General features: G+C 43.8%; 2 protein-coding genes across 5 annotated transcripts in view; one reads left to right on the forward strand and one right to left on the reverse strand.

The window, feature by feature from the left end:
- The window catches only part of MFSD2B (MFSD2 lysolipid transporter B, sphingolipid), a 36332-nt gene extending 32845 nt beyond the window's left edge, over positions 1–3487 (forward strand). For both annotated transcript variants that reach the window (XM_071742061.1, XM_071742062.1), the window contains 2 exons: positions 571–747; positions 1763–3487. In XM_071742061.1, the coding sequence (XP_071598162.1) occupies positions 571–747; positions 1763–1820 (235 nt within the window). In that variant the 3' untranslated portion in view covers positions 1821–3487. The remainder of the gene's footprint in view (positions 1–570; positions 748–1762) is intronic.
- Positions 3488–8330: 4843 nt separating this feature from the next.
- On the reverse strand, positions 8331–17050 carry LOC139795270 (WD repeat and coiled-coil-containing protein-like). Of its 3 annotated transcripts, XM_071742045.1 has the most exons (5): positions 16850–17049; positions 16193–16256; positions 11621–13499; positions 9509–9626; positions 8331–8944 (listed from the first exon to the last, which is right to left on the reverse strand). In XM_071742045.1, exons 3-5 carry the CDS (start codon positions 13478–13480, stop codon positions 8673–8675), a joined length of 2250 nt encoding a protein of 749 aa, XP_071598146.1. In that variant the 5' UTR covers positions 13481–13499; positions 16193–16256; positions 16850–17049; the 3' UTR covers positions 8331–8672. The 3 variants fall into 3 exon arrangements, with proteins under 3 accessions (XP_071598146.1, XP_071598147.1, XP_071598148.1); XM_071742046.1 differs by lacking the exon at positions 16193–16256 and having other exon boundaries at positions 16850–17050; XM_071742047.1 differs by lacking the exons at positions 16193–16256; positions 16850–17049 and adding an exon at positions 15664–15750.
- Between the last annotated feature and the right edge of the window lie 854 nt (positions 17051–17904).

Below are 17904 nucleotides of genomic sequence, written 5' to 3' on the forward strand. Positions count from 1 at the left end.
AGAGTGAAAGCTGTAGCTTTCATAGGGGCATGTTCAGAGTAAAGTAAACTAATTCCACAAATTAGGAATGGGAATCTGAGAATATCTGCAGTTGTAGAACTGCATGGAAGCCCTGAATCAATGAACTGTAAATTCAATTGCACATAACTCTTAAGCACTTAAGTAAATTTCTCTATCTTAAGAAGTGTTCTTAACTGTGTGTTTAACTTAAAAGTTAATGATTGCTGTTGAAATTGGTCGGATTCCTTGCATGCTTTGAAAGTGGAACCTGAATAGTTTGCTGAATATTAATAGAAAACACATAGCAGATAAATTTCCTTACCTGGGATTCCATGCTTCTCTTAGAAGTTAAATTTTATATAATAATAAAAACCAAAAAAACCAACCTGAGGTCATTTCTGAAACTGAGCACAAAAATGAGATTTGAAAAACAACTTGTGAAACATGTAGGGGGCAGGGAGGGAAAATGGGAAAAAATTCTTGAAGAGTGTTGAGGGAAAGAAGGGAGCCTTCAGATAAAGAGCTGTCTCTTAGCATTGTAAGTCCACACTGTTATTTCTGTTTGTTTAGGTTTACTGGCTACAAGCCAGGGATATGCAGACAACCCAATGATGTGATCCTCACACTGAAAATCCTCATTGGAGTGGTCCCTGCTGTCCTCATCCTCATGGGCTTATTTATCCTTCTTTTCTACCCAATCACTGAAGAAAGTCGGAAGCAAACCAAGCTTGCACTTGAAGTGCTGAGGTAGGTTTGGGCTGGCAGCAAAGAGCAGGAACATCACCCCAGCAGTGCCTTGCCATACTGGGCAAAAAATTCCTGCCTACCAACATAGCCCTATGTTCCTTACAATAAAAAAAGGCCAGCATACTGTTAGTTGGATTGTTAACTCAATGGTACCATTACTGAGTGCTCTAATATCTTATTTTTGCTACCTGCTTAGAGGAACACAGCCAGATAAGCTGGCTGATATATTTTACTTTTTCTCTGGGGTGGCACACAGGGCATGACTGTGGTACACTGTTTCAAGAGAGAAGTGTAGAATATTCTACATAAATTAAATTTCTGGGGAAAAGGTGAATAGTTACAATCTACTTGTGTATGGAAGAAAATGGGGTTCTTGACTGCAATCTTCTTGTTCATGGCATGTCAGAAATATCCAAACCATTCAGATGCATTGGCACCAAAATTCTTGGGAAAAAAAGAAAGGGCAAATTTGAGCTGTTCTTTTCCTTTTTGCCCTGTCACTTTCCCTTTCTCCCATTTCCTCCCTCTCCAAAGAAAATCAGTCTAGCTCAAAATCATTCACCTCTGTCAAGTGAAGCCTTGGTATACTGAGAACATCCATTAGAACAGTTTGTCCCAGCAGGGTGATGGGGTGAATATCAAAATAAATTGCTAATCTCTCTTGGTTTTATTGTGCCAAGTTACTGGAGTTGGAAATGGATTTCCATGCAAAGGGATGAATTCCAGAATGTAAGTGTGGACTCAAGGTATCCAAGATACCTGCATGGGGTTGGTAGGTGTGACACAGGCCTCTTGGGCACTGTCCCCTTTCTTGAGTGGCAGCTCAGACCAGAGGGGACAGGTGAAATGATCTAAAATGGGACTGGTCCCTCTCTTTAGGTATTTGAGTCACTGACCATAACAACCACACTCTTGCTGGTGATTCTCAGCTGTTTGACATTGCCAAGTTGTGTTTTGATTAGTCACACTAAAAGCTAGAAGTCTGTTCACATATCATTTATTCTGCTTTTAACAGAAGGAGCCACCAAAGCACAGAGAACCTGGATGACCACAGAGAGGACACCTTGGTCTGAAAGCTCTGAATACAAGTGACTTTCCAAATAGAGTCTTACATCCCAAGGACAAAATTTGTGACAGTCTTCTTGGTCATTTTGCTGCTCACAATTTTATAAAAAAGGATAAAGGATGTTTCTGACAGTCAGTAATGAAATACAGAGAGGACACCACTGTGCAAAATATATATTTAACTCCATGCACTGTGCTAGCAAAATACATTACAGGAACATAAGCAATTGAACATAAGAAATTGAAAGCTTGGTGATTTTTGTTTTTTTCAGTGATTAACAAAAAGCTGTGATCTCATTGCAAAAAGGGTTTCTATGGACTTGTAAGTCAAAGGGAAAATGTGTAAATGTGATGCAGCACCCAAATTTTAACCCATGATATGTACTTCGTCCTTAGAGGCTGGGATGGATGCAGAACATAATGTCTGCCTATAAATTGCACACTAGTGTGCTTTGAAAGCACTTGGGAATACTGAAATATAATAAGTGAAGTAAGGATTTACTTTGTTTTGAAATGAAGCAAATCACTGATGCAGACATACTTTGAGTATGTCTCACAAAGAGTTTTTCTGAAAGAGATTTTGATGTAATTTAACTTGATACATTTTGTATGAAGAGGATAAGTGCTTAACATTTTCAAAATCAGTATCTGCATGCAGGATACCCAAAATCAGCAGTCCCTTCCAAAAATTAGACTATGCCATTCAAATTGCTGTTAATTTTGGCCTTTCAGTCATCATGGTTTTCAAGCAATTTCTCACACAGTCTCTCTGCCTCACAAAACAACCATGGTGTGGCTGTTGATCTCAGCTTGGACACAGTGTTTGTAATAATGAGGCTACACCTGACTTCTAAATGGTGATAGCTCATCAGTCAGAGATGTCACCCTGCTTTAGATACATAACTGAAACCTTATTTCTACTCTAGGTTCACACTGCTGAACACTTTTTGTAGGTGAAACACACACCTAACCTCAGGGATTTCTGGAGACTTAAGTTCAGTTTCTTCTGTACCCAGTGGAGGTACAGAGCCCTCCAGAGGCTGACTCCAAGTTTAAGATAAAATGACTGGATTCTGAAGACATAACCTAAATCTGCAGGGGAGAATGGTGAATCCAAGAGTTGAAGGCTTGTTCACCTTGAAGAAATTAGCACAATGCAAGATAAGACACAAGTTTACAGCTCACAAGGATGTGAGCTATTTATTTTGTACTAGAAGTGCCTTTGGAGGATGAGCTTGCTGCTGCTTGGGGGCACTTGCAGAAGGTGTCCCTGGAGGCAGTGGCCACAAGTCATTTATTTGCTCAGGGACACCAGGGAGGTGGCTCCATGCTGGGACTGGAAACTGGGAAAGCTTTTACTGCAAGACACTGTGAAGTAACAAGAACATCCACCAAATAGCTCAGTAAGTTTAATACTGAAACCTTTTTTTGAAGTCTAAGGCCTACTTGAACTGTCCTAATTCAGCAAAATCCTTAATCATGAGTGACCTTTTCAGAATGTATCTTGAGTGTGCTTGGGTAAGAGTTAACTATGTTTAAGACTTCTGTTTAGTTGACAGCTAAGGATGGGTGAGTTGGGTTGTGGGCTTTTTGGTTTTGATTCTTGGACAAATCAAGATCTGTATGCCTGGGGCATATGTGTTTACAACAATAAAAACCATAAACCTGTTTACAATTTTGAGTCTTGATGGAATCTGAAATAGCAGATACTCTGCACTTTGAAGCAGGTGAGTTATGTAGCATTACCACTTAGCTCCAAAACATCAGAGAAAGCAGTTTTGGAGGGTTGTTGTATTCTATAATACTTGTGTCTTTCTGAATAGTCATCTTTAAAAACAACCAGAAGTTCCAGTAAGGCTGCTAATGCTTTTTAATGGGTTATGTCTCCATCTCCTATAAAACTGTAGCTAAAAAATAGTGGAACTGTGTCAGTTTACATGAGCCAAGTCCTTAGCTCAGTGATAAAAGGGTTGCATAAACTGCTGGCCGTGGTTGATCAGAGTAATTTGAATGGGGTTTAAGATGTTATTTCTGGATTGGTTGTGCAGTTGCCTCTAAATTGTACAACATCCAATATTAATTCAGTCTCTTACAAGGTAAACTTGCTAATTGTAAAGTGTGTTTTCCTCTTGTCCAGAGAGACAATGTGATATTTGTCTAGCAGAGATGTACTCATTGCATATGGCAGCAGTAATGGGAGCTGCCAAAATAAACCAGAAAGCTTCTATAGATAAAATGGAGCAGAGTATTTTTATATTTTGAAAATCTTATTTTTATTTGGTTATCAGAGTCATAGTTTTGTTAAGAAAATAAATGGATTTTTTTAAAGTAGGAATACTGAAAGACTAAGGGCCAGGTAAGATTTTTCTGTAATTTTCTTTTTTAAGGGCTCAGTGTTGGTGCTGCAAATTGAATTTTGTGTATTCTTGTCAGTTTGAAATGATGTGTGTGCCTTACCTATGTTCAGAACCTGTGACTGAAAAATGTTCTTACATTGAGAACCATTGAGATTAAATGCTAATCTAATTAAACCTCCTGCTGTGCTCTGATTGGCACTAACAAGGGCCAGGTTCAATCCCTGGGGGGTTTCATTTAAGTAATACCCAAGTACAGGTGTAAGAATATGGGAGATGGGATGAAACCAGCTGGTTGCCTAATGGGCAGCCCTTCCCCACCTGCACACAAGCAGCTCCAGCAAAGGGATTTACACAACTAGAATCATAGAATCATAGAGTTGGATGGGTTGGAAGGGACCTCAGAGATCATCAAGTCCAACCCTTGATCCACTCCCGCTGCAGTTCCCAGCCCATGGCACTGAGTGCCACATCCAGTCTCTTTTTAAATATCTCCAGGGATGGAGAATCCACCACTTCCCTGGGCAGCCCATTCCAATGCTTGATCACCCTCTCAGTAAAGAAATTCTTTCTAATGTCCAACCTAAACCTCCCCTGGCACAACTTGAGACCTCTTGTGCCCTCTTGTCTTGCTGAGAGTTGCCTGGGAAAAGAGCCACACCCCCCCCTGGCTCCAACCTCCTTTCAGGGAGTTGTAGAGAGTGATGAGGTCTCCCCTGAGCCTCCTCTTCTCCAGGCTGAACACCCCCAGCTCCCTCAGCCCTTCCTCATAGGATCTGTGCTCGAGTCCCTTCACCAGCCCAGTTGCCTCCTTTGGACCTGCTCCAGCACCTCGTTATCCTTCCTGAACTGAGGGGCCCAGAACTGGACACGGGACTCGAGGTGTGGCCTCACCAGGGCTGAGCACAGGGGCAATAGAGGAAGAAAAGAATAATGGAGTTATGTGTCACCAGGGAAGCAAGCAGTGCCCATTCCATGTCCTTGCTGGGGTTTGGTGGTGTCAGCCCAAACCTCCTCTTCTGGGCTGACTGCTGGTACAGGCAGAGTAGCAGAGCTGCTCCTCAGTCCTCCCTTCCACCTTCACACCCCCCTCCCTTGCAGTTTCTGCCTAAAAATAATGTTGAAACCTTCCCAGGTTGTGCCACTTTCCTGAGTGTAACTCTGGTGGTCGCTGCAGGTCACAGGTGACTCCAGGGGCCAGTGGCCATTCCCCAGTGGGTGGCAGCCACAGCTCCTGCTCTGCAGGGCCCTGTCTGCCCCTGAGCTTGCTGACCTGGCGTGGCTTAGGTGGATTTGTGCTGAGTCCCCACTTTAACAGGGCAATGCCACCCCAGACATCTGTCTCAGGGCAGTCCCTGGAGGCTGGGACCTTCAGTGTAAGGTCACTGGATTTTCAGGAAAGGCTCTATAGATCTGAGTACTAATTCCTTAAATCACTTCTCTCCCTTATAAGAAATCCCTCCTGCATCTTCTCATCTCTATTCACCTTCTACATTCCAAGTAAAATAGTTGAGGTGGAGAATGTTTTAAAGCCAGTCCCTTCTTTTTGGGGTTCATAGTTGGTTTCCAAATGTCTCCTGTTCATCTCAATCACTTCTGGTTGCTCACGTTCTCCTGAGAACCTGGTGTCCCTGAATAAACACTAGCAGGAAAGAGGGACTTGGATCTCATGGGACAAACTGGGGACAGAGTAGACAACAGGTTTAATCCATGAGACCCATTTTGTGTTAGACATAAGACCCATTACTGGAAAATGATTCATTGAAGGTTTTATATTTTTTCAAACACACTGAGAACACAGGCTTCCTTTGGACAGATTTGAACAAAATCCACAATCAGTCAAAAACCAGTGGAAGTTGGTAAAAGAAAATTAAGTAAGAACATCAAATTTTAAATAAAAATAAGATTTTAAATAACATTTCATCAAAGAGATTTGGAAAACCATTAGCTGTGCATTTCTGGGCACAAACCCAAGTATAACAACATTGCTCTCTTTATGATCAAGGGAAGCTCCAGCAAGTGTTTTTTATCTCCTGTTGCATACATGTCCCCATCCCCAAGCTTAGGTACATCAGACACACCACTCCTCATCATTGTTGTATCAACTTGTTGCTTCTACAACTGTGGACACAGGGAAATGAAAACCAAGCTCAGGAAAAGACTCAAAAAAAAGAAAAAAAAGATTTTATCAGTCCTCAGACAGCTGTCCCAGTTCTAAAGTTATGTCACTTGATTCCTTCTGACACAGTGCCACTGAGAAAGTGTGAGAAACTGCTTAATATTATATTATATTATATTATATTAAATATATATATGCTTGAATATAAATATGTTTATATTAATTAAAGCATATTATATATGCTTTAATTTTCTGGGTAGCAATCTTGAATTATTCTTCAGTGCTGCAATTCATGCAACGTAAATTCATGCTGTTTTCTGAATTTCACCTTTGCATTTTCTCTCTCTATACAAAAGCCCATGAAACATTTTCCTCCATCTGCCTTTAGACTGGATGTTCTCAAGGTGATGAGTTATTGTAGTCTTCTTCTGCCTGTTCAGTATTGGACATGCAAACCAAAAGAGACATATTGAAGGAACTGTTGGTCACATAACAGTCTTGTTTCAGAGGTAATAGGGAAAAAATTAAATATGAAGACAAGAAATGTTTAGAAATATTGCCTAGCAGGTGTTTTGTTATTGTGGTGTAACTAAAGTCACTTGTTCTGGGTCTGGCTGGGATGGAATTATTTTTCTCCACAGCAGCCTGTGTGGCACTTTAGATTCATAGAATCATAGAATCATAGAATTAGCCGGGTTGGAAGGGACCTCAGAGATCCAAGGGTCCAACCCTTGACCCACTGGTGCGGTTGCCAGCCCATGGCACTGAGTGCCACATCCAGGCTCTTTTGAAATATCTCCAGGGATGGAGAATCCACCCCTTCCCTGGGCAGCCCATTCCAATGTCTGATCACCCTCTCCGTAAAGAAATTCTTTCTAATATCTAACCTAAATCTCCCCTGGCACAACTTAAGACTGTGTCCTCTTGTCTTGTTGAAAGTCGTCTGGGAAAAGAGACCAACTCCCACCTCGCTACAACCTCCTTTCAGGGAGTTGTGGAGAGTGATGAGGTCTCCCCTGAGCCTCCTCTTCTCCAGGCTGAACACCCCCAGCTCCCTCAGCCTCTCCTCATAGGGCCTGTGCTCGAGTCCCTTCACCAGCCCGGTTGCCCTCCTTTGGAGGAGGGCCCATAACAGTGTTGACACCACAGAGATGATTTGGCTGCTGCTGGGCAATGCTCAGAGGGTGACAGGACTGTCCCCTCTTCATGCTCTGGCCCACCAGTGGGTAGGCTGGAGGTGCCCAAGGAGCTGGGAGGAGGCAGAGATGGGACTGCTGACCCCAGCTGACCAGAGGGATGTAAAAGTTGTGAGATTAGGGGAAAACATGAGGGCCATGCCACTCATTTTTCCAGCACACTTACATGTGATGCAGCTTAGTCTTCCCACAAGATGCTGACCATCTGCTTGCACTGGGATGTACTGAATAAATTTGCTTGGCTTCACTTGCACACACAGCTGCTGCTTTACCTTTAAACTGTTCTTATCTCAATCCACGAGTTGTTCTTGATTTGCACTTCCAATTTTCTCCCTTTCCCTGCACAGGAAAGTGAGAGAGGGACTGGGTGGGGGCTCAGCTGCCATCTGGGCTCAACCCACCACATAAGACTGGGGCTGAGAAAACCTTGAGAAGAGGCTTAGGGGAGACCTTATTACAATGTTCCAGTGCTTAAAGGGAGGCTGCAAAGAAGATGGAGACTCCCTATTGACAAGGAGTCACATAGAAAAGGGGCAATGGGCACAAGCTGCTCCAGGGAGATTCTGTTTGAACACAAGAGGAAAATATTTCCCTTTGAGGACAGTCAGACATTGGAATGGTCTCTTAGGGGAAGGGGTGGATTTCCCCACTTTGGAAAGCTCAAGTCTCAGCTCCTTTCTCCCAAAATCCATATACCTAAGGGTATATGAAGTCATGAGAAGATTGTAGCTCACACCCTTAGTAACACCAGCACAAAATCATGAGCACTTGCACAGACACTGCTTCTAAATAATGGAGTATGCAGTATTTCAGTCTTTGACAGAAGTGTAGAAAGAAGGGACAATGCAGTGTCTTCAAGGACTTCTTTATTATGCAAGTTTACTACCATCTAAAACCACCAGCATATTAAAGACCAAGATGGAAACTTCAGCTTAGAAGCTTGCAAGAACACTTGTTTTCAGCCAGTGATAGGAAGACCTGGTTCATACTGCAAGAGGCATATTTAAAAAACTGCTCAGTTTTAAAAAAAAAGTTACCATTTCCAAGGGTCAAATAAATACAGTGATATGCAACAAAAAAATTATGGAAATCCAACAGAGATTTGAGACAGACTGTTGTTTAGAACTTGCAGTCCTACATAGCAAGAGCCTCCCATAGTAAGGCAGCCATTATAAAAATGACTGTCAACAACTACATGTTACTGCTGGGCTGTTCTGAAGCACTGCTGCTGTCTAAAGTCTTGGAGGAGCAGTCCCCAGGGGCTTCCAAAGAACTCGTGATGTCCAGACTTTCAGAAGAAGCAGGTCTGCAGCCTTCTGTGGAACTGATGATGTCCAAAGTTTTGGAAGAGCGGGCACTGTAGCCTCTTGCACTGCCATCCCTCACCACGACCTCCTGTGCAGGTGTAAATGATAAAGGAACAAAGCCCTCACTGTCTGCTGTGAGAACAATCCAAGAGGTACCTGTGAACACATATAAGAGGTAACTAAGCATGTTTAAGGTATAAAAGATATCTCCTAAATTTCTAGTTAAATGCTTTTGTGTGTTGATGGTTTTTCTGGGGGAAAAAAAAAAGAAGTAAGAGTAGGGAGCTGCAGGTTGTATCATCTCAAAAATAAAGAATGGTTCGTTCTCAACTATGCAAAAGGGCTTTTCTGATCAATTTTGCTACTAGGAGAGAAGACTAACTCTAACCTCCTCATTACTCAGACTTCTCTACAGCAGTTGAAAACACAACCAGAATGCTAGGTGATAGTAATCTTCCTGTGTAACTACCTACTTGGTAAGAGGGCATCAGTATGTAAAAGTTTGCTTAGGTTTTTTTTTGGGTTTTTTTTTTTTTTATAATGTAAAGGTTCTTCTCTATAAAAAACCCAGAGAAGAACAAATGAACAAACTTTTATTGATAATATGTTACTTATGTTTTTGGTTTTTTTTTTTCAGATGGGACTATAAACATCACTACTGCTCACTGAGAATGTCAGATGTGTATAAAGTGTTTATATTCCTGGATAATTCCAACATACCATGCTGCATTTCTACAAGAGAGAGACTGAATATCTGCTGGACTACGTTTAGACGGAGTTTACCACCACAAAGGATGACAGCTCTCCTTTCATCTGCATCACTTCTGGAAAGCTGCTTCTGTAAATTGAAGAAAGAATCATTAGACACCATGATGTGTATTTAAGCAGAGATGTCATAATGGCACTCATGAAAACAGGATGACAGACATGCCTGCAACTGCATCATTTACAATCAAATGCTACATTCATTCAGGCCCATTTGCCAGATTTATACTTTCAAGTCTCAGCTCCTAAAGAGATGATCTGAGACTGACAGCAGCAAGTAGTGGACAGAATTCAGTACATGCCAGAACAACAGGAGAGAAATACACTGCTGCTGAAGAAACCAAGAGCTGACCCTCCTCCTGCTACCTATGAGGGGTATTTTGCTGGGAGTCTGATAAAGCCTCAGGTTTAACATTCCCTTCACTCTATCCACAAATTAAGAAGAGGTGAAAACTCCTGTCCACAAATGTCTGGGATGAGGCAAGGACCATGAATTTAGGACTTGTCTGCCTCACCTCTCACCATCACAATCCCAAGACTTAAAATACAAGAAAAAACCCCAAAAAACTTCAACCAATATCCCCTGCAGGGCAGAGCAATGCATTTTTTAAATTGGCACAAGATCCATTGTTACCAAAACTACAAACTGCCTTTGTGTAGGACAAAATGCACACAACTACCCTGCTTCCCAGGAAAGCCCTGATAACATCTCTGAGTCAAGAAAAAAACATGGTAAATTCTGACTCCTTTTCCATGCTCTGGACAGACCCATTCATCCACAAGGAGATGCACTTGTGCTCTTTGCCCCCAGCACCAATAAACTCTGCTCTCTCAAGACACAGCTTATCTGGGACATTTTGGGTTTTCTCAACATTTTTCAAAATACAGTTAACAACTTGGGCTGTAGAGAAACCACCAGTCCCAACACAAGCAGTGAGGATCCCTCTTTGCCTGTTAAACATTTCTGAATCAAACTTACTCTGATTAAAGTTAAAACCACAGATTTTTCTGCCAAACCTTCCAGTGCCACTGGCAATTCAAAAGTCAAATACTTTTCTTGCCACAGTTACCAGTGATCAAAATCTGCAGGTAGAAGTGTAGCATTGCTTAAATTTGTGAGGAATCCCCACACAAGTGCAGCCAATCCAGCTCTTGAAACAGGGAGTCAATGTAGTACCCAGTGTGGTTTCAATCTGTAAAACCAGAGCTGAATATAAAAATCTAACAAAAAGTTGTGCTACCTCAAATTAAAGTAGGCTTCTAAACAAACACCTCAGATAAAAAAGGCACCAGATCTGCTGAGGGAAACTTTCACTTTTTAGAGTAATGCCCCATATGTAATTAAGATTCAACAGATCTAGAAAAATTGGTTATTACAACTATTAAATGGTTACATAGAGAAACAGTGAAGAGAGTGAGGGAATACAACCTAGGACCTAAGAGTTCAATACTACAGAAGTTGAGAGTAATAATTTTGGCAATAATAAAGCTAAAAAATAAGAGCTTATTGAGAGGAATGTGGCAATTTAAATGAGTTAATATTGGCTAAGGTTTATTACTCTGAATTCTAGGAGAGACCTAGTAGGTTTGTGCCATGTTTTCGTAACCAGGTAACTTACACTTTCTAGTATGACATTTGACCTTTCAGCCAAGGAAAGTGTCTTTCACATGAAATTTTATTTTAAATCAATTTTTAAAGTATGCTAATGGAATCATCTGCTGTGTCCCAAGGGTCTCTTTCCTTCTCAGAAGGTGCTCTTAATACTAATTAGCAACATTTCCATTTCTGAGAGAAAGCACTTTTCTTTTTTTCATTTCAGTCTCCATTATTTTAGCTGTCCTCACGGGATGGGCAATTGCTACCAATCCCCATACATGGAAATTTTCATTCATCTACATTTCTAAACAGAAAGCTCCAGAAGCTGCCTAGGAGAGCAAGGCATGCAGTGAGATGATTTATACACACCCAATTTACATGTACCAAGCGCTCCATAATCTGATAAGAGTTTGTGTTTGAAATCCATAATAAACAGATTCCATCACTAAGATTTCCAGTATTAAGATTACCTGGCAGGTGATGTTAATAAAAGAGGGTTCCTGAGAAGATGGGTACACTGGAAAATTTCTCTTGCCAGATTTCAGCAGCTCAGTTAATTCATGCAGACGATGCTGTAAGTCTGTGAAGTTACCAGACAGTTTTTCTACATTTTTTGAAAAATAATTCGCTTCCTTTTCGCTTAACAGGTTATTCTTGTAAGAATTTGGTATTTTGGAAGCTACATCCACCTGCCTTTTTGGAGATGTTGGCTTATTGGAACAGTCCAGTGATGTGGCAGACAGTGGCAGAGTCCGACTGACTGATTCTGCACCCAGAGACTCAACAGTGGGAGAAGAATCCAGGGAAATCTTTTTATCTTTGAGGTCACTCACGTTCAACAAGAAGTTCTGCTCACAAACAGGACTCTTTATTTCTTCAATGAGCTTCCTTCTGCTTGTAGGGGACTGAATGGCAGCACTATCTGGTATCAAGAGTCCACGGTTGAGAGAGTGAGCATCTGGGGAGAGGTCATGAAGTATTTTGGAAAGGTTTAAATTTGAGGTCCCGTTATCAGATGCAGATGGTGAAGGCTCCACATCAAACGTTAATTCCTTAATCATCAATCTTATCATGTATTTGTCTGATCTTGAAGAGGGAAGAAATGCAGGGTCAGTGAACTTCTGTTTTCCAACCAGGATCAGTAACAATTTAGTGGTCAAGAAGCACAAACCCTTTGGTTTCTCATTTTTCTCTAGCTGAATTTGTTGAATATTGGGTAAGTTGGATGAAGTCAGCGAATAGACTAAAATAACATTGCAAGTATTGGAGGCAACTGTTACAGTTTGAGTTTTGGGGTCATATGCCATTATATCAGGAACCAGAATGCCTGGGATGCTAACTTTTTTGGTAGAGGTAACCTTTCTTTCAAAAGTCACCAAGATGAGATGTGAAGAATCTTGGCCACTTCCTGTTAGGTAGTCCTTGGGCCTCAGATGAAGAAGAGAACTGATATCAGCACCCTGCTTGCTAGCAAGGATGTGTGTTAGATCCACAGGAGATGTAACAGACATGAGCTTCTCAGAGTCCAGGTTCTTCTTCCCCCCATCCATGGAATACTCTTCCTCACCACCTAGGCTGGACTGTGAGGGCAAGGACTCTGTTTCAATGCTTGCTGGAACTTCAAATGCAACACCAGCATTCAAGCCACAGATCTTGTCTAGAGGGAGCTCGGTGGCAACAGCAACTTGGAAATCCAGGGTGGCTTCCACGGCACAGATGTAGCCCCCCACATCAAAGACTGGGCAAAAAGTACAAGGATTCAGGGTTTTCTGAGCATCATCCCAAATGTAAGAATGAAGGGCACTGCCTACTGCCACCACCAAACGATTGCCTTCCTTTGTCCAACAAGCACAGTGGATGAGACCACTGCCCTTAATGTCTGCTTTGATCCTGGAGTTGTTGAGGTGAACAGAGTGTAGGACAGAAGCATCCCGTGTGGTCAGCACAGCCAAGATCTCCTTCTTCGGATGCCACACGCAGCCCTGGGGGAGCACAGGAAAGGGCTCACTGATGTCACAGATCTGAGACACCAAGAGCTTGTTTCTTTCTGTGTCACTGAAGCAGAGCTGCCAGATGGTGATGTGCTTCTTGTGCTGGACGGCGAGCAGGGCGGGGGCGTCGCGGGGACACGGGCCCCAGTAGAGTCCATGGACGTGTTCAAACTGCCCAACAACACTGGAGTCACCAAATTTTGGTTCTCCATTATGATAGTATAAAGCAGTCAGGATCACCTGCTTCCCATCTGTCCAGGCAATACCATGCACGGGGTGAATTGCTTGGTACAAGGCATTAAGGCCAGTTCGCAGCAGCTTTGCCTTTCCTAGCTCCATGATTTTTTAAGGGAGGCATCTAAAGAAATCAGAACAAAAAAAGGAAAAAAAGTTATTGCAGAGGATGGAGGACAAGACCTGTACTATTATTTAGCTTGTGATCCTGCCAGTGCTGGACTCTTCCTCCCAGTGAAGTCGATTTACACATAATGTTTCTCTAGGGTTGGTCCCATCCCTAAGTTTCTTTGTTCCTGATGTTTCCATACTTGATCCCCAATCTTAGGTTTCTTTGTTCATGATGTTTCCATACTGAAATGCAACCTTAAAAGAAAAAAACTTTGCTGTTTAGTTAGGCTTAGTCTGCTGCATTTTCACCCCCAAACCCATCCCCTTCATCCTAACTGAAAGGCTGCTGCTTCTCAGAATATTTTTTAATTACTTCAGTATCTAAATTTTTCAGAACATCACCTCTCACTTTCAGCTCTGTGGACCATTTGTGATCAGATAACACATTAATGCATGATTATACTTGTAGGGGATATTTTTATCTATAAATCTGATTCTGTATTGAGATGGTGAGAACAATGCATTTGTATGCCTATTCCAGACAGCTCTCTAAAAAATCAAATGCAATCTTGAAGAAAGTTAGGATCAAAGCAAATTTTTCTGAGGAAATGAATGAGAAAATAATTTAAAAGAACTTAGAACACAGGAGGGAGACAGACCCATCTATATCAGGCAGGAGCTGTGCTATGACAGCATATGAAAGACTCAAAGCCTCCAACATCCTCTATTGTAGTCATTTTTTTTTTCTTTCCTAAATGATTCAGCACCTTTTTGTGAAAGTCTGTAAACCACCCTGTAGATCAATACTGTGTGTTGGGTACAAGGAATGAAGGTAGGAGACAGCTGACTATGAGTATTTTCATGTATCTGAATATCCATACAGAAATATACATACATTTTAAATTTATTTTTTAATATCTGCAGTAATTGTGGGGATATTTTTATAATTTGCATATTGCTTTAGGAATACTTATTTTATGAGTGTCCTTCAAAGTAGAAATTAACTGTTTTATGGAAAGGAAGTAAAACCACAGGAAACCTTCATTCCATTATTTTTGAAAAATTGGTTACATGATTTATCTGCTGTCTCAACAGAAACCTTTTCAGTTCTCTCTACACAGTAAAACAGCTTCAAGAAGGAAAATGGGAAACTGCCAGCAATCATCATTCCCTGTAACCTGTAATTGGGTGTCTGGGACATACAGAGGCCATTTGCAAGGTAACAAACCTTCATGAAGGTCAGGATTTTACAGATATTTCCAGTTTCTGAGCTGTGAGCAATTCCTACTCTGTGCACAGAAGCCAAATCAAAGGAATTGATGGTTTCCAAGTTTAAGATTCTCCATAGGATTTAGAGCAGCTGCAAAACTCAGAATGAGTTGCAGCTTTCATAGGAAACATGAAAAACAGTAAAGTCAAACTGTCAAACTGGAGGGATTTACCTCAATGCTCAGGGCCTGGCACTACTTGGTATTTTATTTAATTATTTGTAGATTACCTCAAACTTGGAGGAAGGGGATTGGAAGAGTGAATTTCAGACATTAAAATTAGAAAGTTATGTAATGATGATCAAGATAACTTCTCAAACTAGTAACAAGTGCAAAATAACACACTTTGTAAAATACATAAATAAAAATATAGTAATAATAAAAGGATACCTCTTCAGAAATAATTCTGAATAGCAGTATAGCAAAAAGGGATCTGTCTTACAGTGAGTGGATCAGTAACATGAAAATGTTGCCAAATAAGTCAGTACCATTCTGGAATGTTTTTAAGATGAATGAGATAATGTCACACACAAAGGAGAGAGGTAATTACCCCACTTCCTCAGAGCTAACTGCATCTCCACTGGAGTGCTGTGCCTAGTTCCAAGTTTTAAGAGTCCAACAGTCCAAGGATGATGGAAACACTTAACAGTGCTCAGAGAAACACGAGAATTGGGTTCACTCTGGACAAGATTTTGAGTGCCAACTTGCAAACACCCACTGTTCTGATGACAAGAGAATATTTTCATCAATAGATGACAATATTGTCATCAATCTGATGACAATAGAATATAGTTCTCCAGGTCTACTCTGGATAGTGCAAAGTAATAATCAGCTTAGTTTCAACAAAGGAGATTTAGGTCAGCTTTAAGGAAAAATTCTAAGTGATAGCTAAGCACTGAAGCAGGTTACCTTGAAGAAGAGAAGGGACTCCATGAATTTCATCATTTGTAAGCACCAATTAAGCTAATTAGACACATGTGCCTCCTGGTATGAGAGCACTCACGAGACACCCCAGCCACGTTCTCCACCTGTTCCTGTTCTCTCCTCTCCCTGTTTCTCCTCTAAACTCCACCTCAACCTCATGAAGCAGCTGCCTCTTGCAGGGAAACCTGGCAGTAAGGAATCACAGAATCATCCGGGTTGGAAAGGACCTCTGAGACCATCAAGTCCAACCCTTGATCCACTACCACTGTGGTTCCCAGCCCATGGCACTGAGTGCCACATCCTGTCTCTTTTTAAAAACCTCCAGGGATGGAGAATTCACTACTTCCCTGGGCAGCCCATTCCAATGTCTGATCACCCTCTCTGTAAAGAATTTATCCCTAATATCCAACCAAACCCTCCCCAGACAGAGCTTAAGCCCATGGCCTCTTGTCTGACTGACAGCTGCTTGTGAACTGTTGGTTCATCACCACCCTGTCCCACAGGCTGTACTCACTCATAGAAGGGAGGTGACACCGTGCTCACAAGCTGAGGGACTCCAGGGCCATCTGGATCGATTCCTGTGGTACAAGAAGTGTCAATCTCACACTATTTCCCTGTGGGAAACCATAGCAACAAAACACCACTTGGCCACAGCACTCCGGCCACCCCCTGACCCTCCCAGGCTACCGAGCTGCCCCACCCCCCCCCGGATCCCACCCACCACCTCCTCACCGCCGGGCAGCCCCCAGACAGGCAGCAGAAGAGCCCCGGGACCCCTCCATCCTCCCGCCCTCCTGCCTCCTCGCATCCTCCCCGGCCCCGCACAGACCGAGCCCCCCCGGGGCAGGTGTCACGCTACAGCCGCAGCCCCGCGGGGATGCTGGGGGAAGCACGCCGCCTGTCCCCAACCTCTCCGGACCGAGAAGACGCTGTGGGAGGGAGATCCTCCAGCAGATGGGCACCGGGCGGCCATGGCAGGGGGTGGGGAGGGGGGGGAAGAGCGCGGCCAAACCCACCCGCCCGCGCCGCTTCCCCAGCGCCATCACCTCCCCGCACCACCGACCCGACCCGACCCGCCCTGCCCCGCGCGGGCCCGCCCGCACCGCTATTCCCCACCTCTCCCAGCCGCCCTCCTGCCCCTTCTCCGCCCAGCCCCGCACAGCAGCCTCACCCGCCCGCCCGCCGGCTCAGACCGACTCCGGTGAGGCGCTGCCCGCGGCCTCGGCTGCCGCGCACACACCCCCTAACCCGGATACAGCCTGAGCCGGGCTCCAACCCCGCCTCCCCGCCCGGCCCCGCACTGCCCGGCTGGGAAGGAGAGGCGAGGGTGCAGCGGCGCTCTATCCGCACACGCCTAAGCTCTATGACCCAGCAGGCGGTATCTGCGGGAGGACTACAGCTCCCAGGAGGCAAGGAGGTGGGGGCTGTTCCCGCGGCGGCGCGAGACGTCACCTCAGCGGCTGTGGCGGAGAGGAGGAGGAGGGGGGGATTCGCTGCTCCGGAGGTCACGCAGCGTGTGACATGTGCTGCCCAAAGTGGCCGCGTCCGTGTGTGGGAGTGTGGGGTGTCCCACGGAGCTCGGGTGCCCGGTGGTTCAGACACGGGCAGAGTGTCTGTCCCGGACTGGCCTTACTGCCAGGGAGTCGGTTCATCCCATTGGGGTGGGGGGTACAATCAGAGGGAGGGCTCCTGTGACCTGGCGGGTGTGACACTGGTCTGAATGCAGCGCCTGCCAGTGTCAAGGGTTAGAATCACACATCAGGGTTGGAAAAGACCTCGAAGATCACCGAGTCCAACCGTCCACCCTACAACCACTGAACCATCCACCAGAGCTCTTCACCTTCCTGCCTTTTGAACACTTCCAGGGATGGTGCCCCCACCACCTCCCTGGGCAGCCAGTCCCAATGCCTCACCACTGTGAAGAGGTTTATCCTAATATCTAACATGGTGTATCCACCTGCTGGAGCTTCACCCCCGTTCCCCTTGTCCTCTCAGTGGTCACCAGAGGGAAGAAGTCAGCATGTCACTACCACCTCCTTCCAGGTAATTATAGAGAGCAACAAGCTCTCCCCTCAGCCTCTTCTTCTCCAATCTGAACAGCCCCAGCTCCCTCAACCTCTCCACACAAGACCTGTTCTCCAGACCCACAACCAGCCTGGTTTCCCTTCTCTGCACTCTCTCCAGCACCTCCATGTCCTTCTTACACTGCAGTGCCCCAAACTGCAC

This window comes from Heliangelus exortis, chromosome 3 (genome assembly GCF_036169615.1).
Source record: "Heliangelus exortis chromosome 3, bHelExo1.hap1, whole genome shotgun sequence".
NCBI classification, from domain to species: Eukaryota; Metazoa; Chordata; class Aves; order Apodiformes; family Trochilidae; genus Heliangelus; species Heliangelus exortis.